The following is an 8,935-nucleotide window of genomic DNA, read 5'->3' as shown; positions in this document are numbered from 1 at the left end:
CATTTCAATTCAGATATTGACATTTGGTCTCTTCTAGGATGTAGAGGGATGTCCTGGCTTCGAGTATGGCAAGTTTTAAACCTCTCAGAGCTTCCATTGTGAATCTACAGGAGTTTATATGTCTCAACCCCCAGACGGACAGGCCTTATTTTTAGTTTGGGGTGTTTAACTTTATATATCAATTTCACCACTTTTGCAAAAAAAATATTTTTATACAAGAATCCATTTCATGTATGGGAGGGCTTAGAGATGAGGAAAAACTATGTTGTGTCTGGTTCTACCTCCGGTAGGGGTATCTCAATTTTCTGGACCCAGAGTCACAGGCCTAATATATGTTTGTTTGTTTTGAGTCGTGTACAGTACAGGTGTAAAACATTTACAGAATATGGACATTAATGTGAAGTGCTTGTGTTTATATTGGAAGCCTCTGTAATGCTTCTAAACTAGTTGTGAGAGGCCTGCAGATTGCAGGAATGGCCAGAAAGAGGTTCATTGAGGTTGTCACAGACCGAGTTGGCCGGAAAGTTGTGAACCGTGTAGTTTCTTTAAAATGGCTTTGTGTGTGTGTGTGTGTGTGTGTGTGTGTGTGTGTGTGTGTGTGTGTGTGTGTGTGTGTGTGTGCGCGCGCGCGTGCGTGCGTGCGTGCGTGTGTGTGTGAGAGAGCGTGGAGGACTTATATAAAATCCTCCACCATTAACCATCAGGGTGTGTAGTTTGTAACATGTTACCTAGTAGCTGGGAGGGAATTCGTAAATATTGGGCACTTGGTGACAAGTTTTTGATTTTTGGTATGGTGTTAGGTATGGGTATAAGGTTTTCAAAAAACATCGCAAACAACTTGGGCTCGCCCCCTAGTGGTCTGTTTGCAATGAATCAAATATTCGATACATCAGTATATGGTTCAAACCCCAAATAATTGATGAAAGAGATTTTTCAATGGATTCTGTTACTATTGGGTATGATAAACAACATACAAAAAATTCAGGAAAAAATATCTACCGAAAAGGCACCATTTTCAAGATGGCGTCCACGATGGCTGCCGGGAGCTGAAAATGCCTATAAACTGGGTTTTAATGTGTAAAAATTCATAATAAATCTGCACTTGGTGAAGAGTTTTAGATTTTTGGTATGGTGTTAGGTATGGGTATAAGGTTTTCAAAAACCATCGCAAACAAGTTGGGCTCGCCCCCTAGTGGTCTGTTTGCAATGAATACAATAGTAGATCTGTCAGTATATGGTTGAAACCCAGAATAATTGATAAAAGAGATTTTTCAATGGATTCTGTTACTATTGGGTATGATAAACAACATACTAAAAGTTTAGGAAAAAATAATTACCGTAAAGCCATCATTTTCAAGATGGCGTCCACGATGGCTGCCGGGAGCTAAAAATGCCTATTTAATGTGTAAGAATTCATATAAAATATGCACTTGGTGAAGAGTTTTTGAATTTTGGCATGGTGTTAGGTATGGGTATAAGGTTTTCAAAAAACATCGCAAACAAGTTGGGCTCGCCCCCTAGTGGTCTTAATCAAATATTAGATAGGTCAGTATATGCATATTTTATATTAATTTTTACACATTAAATAGGCATTTTTAGCTCCCGGCAGCCATCGTGGACGCCATCTTGAAAATGATGGCTTTCCGGTAGTTATTTTTTCCTAAACTTTTAGTATGTTGTTTATAATACCCAATAGTAACAGAATCCATTGAAAAATCTATTTTATCAATTAATTTGGGTTTCAACCATATACTGACAGATCTACTATTGGATTCATTGCAAACAGACCACTAGGGGGCGAGCCCAACTTGTTTGCGATGGTTTTTGAAAACCTTATACCCATACCTAACACCATACCAAAAATCTAAAACTCTTCACCAAGTGCAGATTTATTATGAATTTTTACACATTAAAACCCAGTTTATAAGCATTTTCAGCTCCCGGCAGCCATCGTGGACGCCATCTTAAAAATGTTGCCTTTCCGGTAGTTATTTTTTCCAGATTTTTTTGTATGTTGTTTATCATGCCCAATAGTAACAGAATCCATTGAAAATTTTCTTTTATCAATTATTTGGGGTTTCAACCATATACTGATGTATCGGATATTTGATTCATCGCAAACAGACCACTAGGGGGCGAGCCCAACTTGTTTGCGATGGTTTTTGTAAACCTTATAACCATACCTAACACCATACCAAAAATCAAAAACTTGTCACCAAGTGCCCAAAGTTGATGTTTTTTGACGGATTCCCTCCCAGCTATAGCAATAACTTCCCAGTAATGACCTGGTCTTTACCCAGTAATTAGAAAGTTGGACCACATACTGATAACATTTCAGAAACGTTATCAAATAAAATCTCACAAGTTTACCCTGTAAGAAAGGTGGAACTGTTAACTGTACTATAAGAACAGTTTCCATTGCATGCATTGTCAATCAAGTACATTTTATTGATATAAAGACATATCAAAAGAGTTGTCTTACACATGACACTTATAGACATATAGAGCAGGTCAGAACCATCCACCATTCAGCCAACAATTGACCAGTGTTTCTCATGTGGTGGATCACGACTAGAGGTGTAAGGATATAGTAACTGTATCGAAATATCGTTTTTTAACTTAAAAAAATCTAAGTATACAAAATGAAAACAGTTAAATCGAATCGTATCGTTTGATTTTGTATCGTATCGAATCGGCAGTGCAAAGAATCAATTGTATCGATACTACCTACTTGTGCATTGTATTTAGCATTTTTAAGAAGAAAAAATTAAAAGGAGGGGTTTAATTACTTTTCCATTCCATATAGCTACACTGGTCTATCGATAAATGTGTGTAATCTCTGGGTTCATGTCAAGGTGCAGGTTTGTAAATATACAATGTGCATGTATTTGGCAGATAATCATTGTTTACTTATTTATATCATAATAATACATGTTTCCCTTAAAAACCTGCACTATCCATGCCTTTCACACAGATTTAAATTTCTTTGCTAAATACCGGTAGTTACTATATCGATTTTAAATCAATGAATCGAATCGTATCGTATCGCCATGAATGAACCAATATCGTCCATGTATCGTATCGTAAACCATCTATCGTGATATGTATCGAATCGCTATTAAAATGTATCGTTACACCCCTAATCACGACCCATAAAAGGGTCATGAAGCGTTTGCGTGCGGTCATGGTCTAACTGTGTATGATGTGTCATTTCTGAGTGAAGTTGAACACTAGGGCTGTTCGATTTGACCTAAAGAATACATTGTTTCAAAAATGTTATTTTCATAAAAATAAAAATAAATGCAAACAAATGTGATATATATATATATATATATTTTTTTTTTCTATTGGGAATAAAGTCCAAACCGTAGACAAAGAAAGATCAATTTAGGGATTAATAAAGTCACAATGTCAGAGATAAATTACATTAATTTGGTGTCGGACTCTGGCTTATTATATTGCAGAACCTAGTTGTGCTTTAGGAGGACCGGGATGCTCTAATGAGGGAGATATGTACCAGAATTACCCTAATTAAAGTGAAAATCGAAACGATTTTGATTAAAAATCGATTAATCGCCCAGCCCTACCTTACACACTGTCTTACAACCATTATGCTTGCGTGCTCAGACAATCACACAACGGGGATAATTTCAGTCATAATCATCATATTCATCATAAGTGTAATCAATATCATTAGTCATTTTTTCATGAATCCAGTCCACATATCTGTGTACATTGGCGTAGACACCTGGCTTGTCGTTCAGAACACATTGAGGTCCCCAGCTCACCAGACCAGCGATGTAGTGAATCCCATCCTGTTCACACATCAGAGGACCGCCTGAATCACCCTGGAAGGACAAACAACCAGTGTAAAAACCTTTTCTTATTATTCTTCCGCCACTTTTACTGTCCTGGCTTGACCGTGCAGTCGCTTTTTACGACGCTCTGCAATATGGTAGAGGACTATGCCAAACGGCAAAAACAGGAAGCGTGCAACAATTGGCCAAAGGGTGGCGCAGTAAGAAGCTTTTGGAAGTGAAAACATTGAACAGGTATAGCTCATGCTCTGTTTGACATACAGCCACTCTGACTTTTGACCGTTGACCTTTAGATCTCCCACCATTTTGAATTATATGAGAAACAGTTAAAATCTATCTCCTCCTGAAATTTTGCACATACATTCCCACTAGGTCAAGGAACAGATGCCACCCTTCTCACATTGGCCTGTTATAGCACCTGCAGCGGGTCAACTTTTGCAAAACACATTTTTGGAACAAAATGCCTCAAATCACGCATGCAACATCCGATTGCCATGAAATAACATGTTACACCCTTTTCACATTGGCCTAGCGCCACCAGGAGGCCAAAAAAACCTACCTGACCTGCCGGAGACCTGTTCTCAGAAGAATACATTGCTTCTAGTTTTTCTTTTTCCCACCTTTCTTGCTTTTACTGTTTTTTTTTCCCCTTGCTGCTTTTTTGCTTTCCTACTTTTTCCTGGCTTGGCCACTTTATCGCTGCTTGCAGCTATATTTCTCTATAGTTTTTGAACAAGCAGGTCATCACAGTACAATATAATTAATACATTTCAGGTGAAATGGGTTCACACACACACACACACACACACACACACACACACACACACACACACACACACACACACACACACACACACACACACACACACACACACACACACACATACTTGGCAGGCGTCCACCCCTCCCTCCATGTGTCCTGCACAGATCATGGTGTTGTCCAGGCGGTCTTCATAGACATGAGGAGCTGTGCAGTTCTGTTTGGAGACCAAAGGAACCTTTCCTTCCATCAGCCTGTTGGTACGTTTTTTATCCCCTGAACGCACAGACAAAGAGAGAAAGAGAGAAACACTTGACTGATCATGCAAACTTAAAGGGACTTTCAAATAAAATAAAGTTTAGAAACGCATTAGAATGTCCTTCTATAATGCGTCAGGAGGATCTTTCCTTTATTTTTATTTTTTATTTATTTTGTGTTCATGGCTAATTGTTAGTACAGATCTTAGAAGGGGTGTGTGATTATGAAAGTTGAAAGTTTGTTTTTTTATTTGACAGGGACCGTGCTCATTAATGGACATGTCAGTTTTCACTTCAATGTAAATGAGCCAGAGTTAGCCAGCCGTAGGCTAAGGGGTGTGTGATTATGATTGACAGATAAGACAGAACCCTGTTCCCTCTATTTGTGTCTGATTAGCCTTTGTTTGAATCCATGAAAGACCAAGTATTATTACCCAAAAGGCGAGTCAGTAAGTGTGGCCAAGCACTTTTCAATATGAACATTTTTTTTAGTTGAGCATTAAGTTCAATGAATGGTCAATAAAAATAATACTCTAACTAGATTTATTACACGGCTTTGTTGAATGCTTGATTCTGATTGGTCAATCGCTGAATCACTGAAACATCAATACATCAAATCCATAGAAATAATAATCGAAGAAAAACTTAGGTAGACCAGTAAAAAACTATGACAAAATATATAACGCAAAAAATGCTATCTATCTAAATTACATAATTGAGGGTAGGGTAGGCATGGTGGAGTCTGAAAAGGTGAGTCAATCAGACCATGGCGGAAGTCTGCAGTTCAAAATGCTAGTCGATGGCCAAAATACAAAACCTCCTATCTGCAAATTTCATGATTTTTGGATTTCAATTGAAATGAGGACAACAGGCTATGCTGCACATGTCATTCTGTGTGCAAGATCGTTATGCCCCTCATTTTGTAAAAAAAAAAGGAATCATGTGAATAGAACCCCGATTTTGTTCAGTTTCAGTAAGTGGCAAAATGTTGAAGCTCAAAACCTCCTATCTGCATTGCCTTGTTGATTGCTATTGATTGGTGTCAGGTGGTGAAACTTTTACCACACCAAGCTTTCAATGAAAGCACCAGACAGCTCTCTTGTTAATGTTAATGTGAATGGGCTCCTCATAATATGGGTAAACAATTATTTCATTGTCTTTGGGACATTATCTTGACTCTTGTCTCAAGTCCCAATTTGTCAGAGTCCGAGTCAAGTAAAATCATGGGCGAGACCGAGAAGAGACAGAGTCAATGAAAATTTGGAGTCCTGACTCGAGACGAGTCATTGACTCGAGTACTACAAGTTTATTCCACAGTTTGGGGGTCAGGAGGGAGAAGAGTCTAAAATTAGGTATGGGGTTGATTCACATCAGTGAAAATGTGTAAATTAATATGTATCCTTTTAGTGTGGTGTGAGGTGGATTCAGATCAGTGGTAATAGATACAGTAAATACCCTCTTTATTGCGGCCCCATCCTGTGATCACACACTCCTTGCCATCAGGGAAGAGCTGGTTCGGCAGACAGGCAGTTTTAACATAACGGGTTTCCATGGCACACAGAGGACCCTTGGTGACGTTCAACTCAAGCAAAGCTGAAACACAGAAAGGTACATTATTTGCATCCAGCGATAATACATCAAAAAGTATTTTGATACAAAATACAAATACTGTATCAAAGAATGTATCAAAATACAAAATAGAAATACTGGTCTGAGAAATGTATTTGAGATACAAATACGTATTTTCTATTTTGAAAATACATGAAAATACATGTAATAAAAATTGATGCAAAGATTAGTAAATTCATAGATTGATTGCCAAATATTAATTTAATTGCCCTTCTGAATTTCTGAGAATAAATTGACCATACAAGCAGTGTTTCTCATGCTGTGTGGAGCAGGCCTTATGTGTGCAGGCCAAGACAACTGGATGTCTCGGCGGTGGGCACCACACTCCCTCGAGTCCTCGCCACTGTGTGTGCAAAGTTTGAAGTCGGTCGGCCCCATATATTCACATGACTATATGCAGGGGCGTACAGGGGGTGGGGAGGGGTTACTAGGGCCCAAGGTGGGCCCAAATTAAGAATAAATACATAGGCCACAGTTATTCTTTGTACCTCTGCTGACCATTAACCATTTATGGGCAAAGCGGTCGGATCCGTGGCTCTGGACAATCGGATGTCTATGCTCAAATATGGGCATGCCCTCTTTCGTGTCCATAATGGAGCTGACTGATTTGTTTGCGGCTGATACCATGACGACACATAGGTTAGACAACTTATTATGATCTCTATGACTCTAGTCATGTGATCAAGGCACATCTTTCAGATATGTCATATATATTCCATCCTGATTGGCTAAGATTGGCTTCCATTAGAGGTCTTCGGACCTGCCCGAGATCCGAAATTACCCGGGGTCCGACCCGCCGGGTCGGAGCCGCCGCCGTATGTCACGGGTCCTGGGTATTTGATAGTGAAATCGACGGTTCCTGATACCCGAGGGGAACCGAGTCAGCCGAGATTGAAAAAAGATGCATACAAGTGCACTACAACGATTTCGCCACAAGATGGCCCTAAATGATACAGCAGGTAATCTTAAGCCTAGATAGTGAAATAAAGTTGTTTAGAAACTCAGCCTCAGGAGGAGGACACTGTCTGCCGTGTCTGGGGCAGTTATATTATTATTATCAAAGATATTAACGTAACGTGTTGGTTTGTGGTTCACAATCACAATGGAGTTGTCATCGCGTTTTGTCATGCTCTGCAAAGCATAATGGAAACTTCAAAGCAGACTATTATCAACAACATGCGACAGAAAATGATAGCATTAGCATCATTGGCTAGCCAAAGAAGAAGGAATAAAGAAGACATGGATTTATTTGTATTTACAAACTGTCCACATTGATTGACTTACTGGTCTGGGAAAAGATCATGTTGTGACGAGACGCAGCGCCGCGCTGACAGCAGCAGCAGCTGCAACCATTACCATGGCGACGTTTAGGTAAGAAAGAAGTCTCATACAACTCTTAATAATAACGTTGGTATTCCCTCATTTCGGGGCCACAGGTTCGGGTCTCGGACCTCTCGTTCTGCACGGGTATCGGATCTAATTTGCCTATTAATAGTACGGGGCCGTCGGACCGGGTCCGTCACGTTTCGGGGCGAGACGGGTAACGGTTCTGAAATTCCAAATTATAGACGGGTCCAAATGGGTCCGGCTCCATTTTCCCCGGGTCCTTTTGGGTTCGGGTAGTTACAATTGGACCCGTGAAGACCTCTAGCTTCCATTCCAGTGAAACAATTTTGACCACGTAACCTCACCCAAATTGGTACACCATATCTCTAATCATAATCATTTGATCATTAAGGCGTAGCCTTCGATTTTTTGGATTCCATTCTGGTTGACTATGATTGGCTTCCCAAGTGGCTATGACTCATTTTTCAGGCCTTGTTAGGCAACCTGGCCTGGTAGAGACCTCTGATCCGAGGGGCAAACTTTTAAAATGCTGTATATGTAAATTTTTTAAGAATAAAATTACATTAAAAAAGTATTTTGTATTTTAAGATACAAAATACTAGACCTGAAAGTATTTTGATACAAATTACATCAAATTGTTTCCATCCCAGCCAAATACAAATTACAAAATACAAAAAAGTATTTCAAATACATGTATTTCAAATACAGCCCATATAGCATCTCTGACTATAGTTAGGCTGGAAATTTACATGATAGTTTAGATACAAACATGACATTTGGCACAGGTGACCTTCATCTGACTTTCATCTGACCCTAATTGATAATCAACCTCCGGCCATGAAGAGTTACCTACATTTTCAAGATGGCCACCAGTGTTCAAAATGGCTGTAACTGGGCCTATGTTTTGGACTATATAACTTTGCTGGGGCTGTAAATCTTTGCTTTCCCCCTCATTGTGATATACTGTAAGAGAATATATTCTGGAGGTATTTCTACCAAGTATGATCAAAAATAACATTAAATTCCAATGTGGTGGCATTTTCCAATATGGTTGCCAATTAATTGCAGAAATGTTAATGGGTGAAAATCACAGACAGCAACCCATCTGCAGTGGCCAGACCATT

General features: G+C 39.3%; 1 protein-coding gene across 2 annotated transcripts in view; it reads right to left on the bottom strand.

The window, feature by feature from the left end:
- Positions 1–2,425: 2,425 nt before the first annotated feature.
- LOC308294124 (uncharacterized protein) overlaps positions 2,426–8,935 on the bottom strand; it is a 33,166-nt gene continuing 26,656 nt past the window's right edge. For both annotated transcript variants that reach the window (XM_080736848.1, XM_080736849.1), the window contains 3 exons: positions 6,291–6,428; positions 4,706–4,854; positions 2,426–3,848 (listed from right to left, as the gene is read on the bottom strand). In XM_080736848.1, the coding sequence (XP_080592974.1) occupies positions 3,651–3,848; positions 4,706–4,854; positions 6,291–6,428 (485 nt within the window). In that variant the 3' untranslated portion in view covers positions 2,426–3,650. The remainder of the gene's footprint in view (positions 3,849–4,705; positions 4,855–6,290; positions 6,429–8,935) is intronic.

The sequence above is a fragment of the Nannobrachium achirus genome, assembly GCF_963921795.1.
Source record: "Nannobrachium achirus genome assembly, chromosome: 2".
Lineage (NCBI taxonomy): Eukaryota > Metazoa > Chordata > Actinopteri > Myctophiformes > Myctophidae > Nannobrachium > Nannobrachium achirus.
This window is presented reverse-complemented; position numbering and strand designations above follow the sequence as displayed.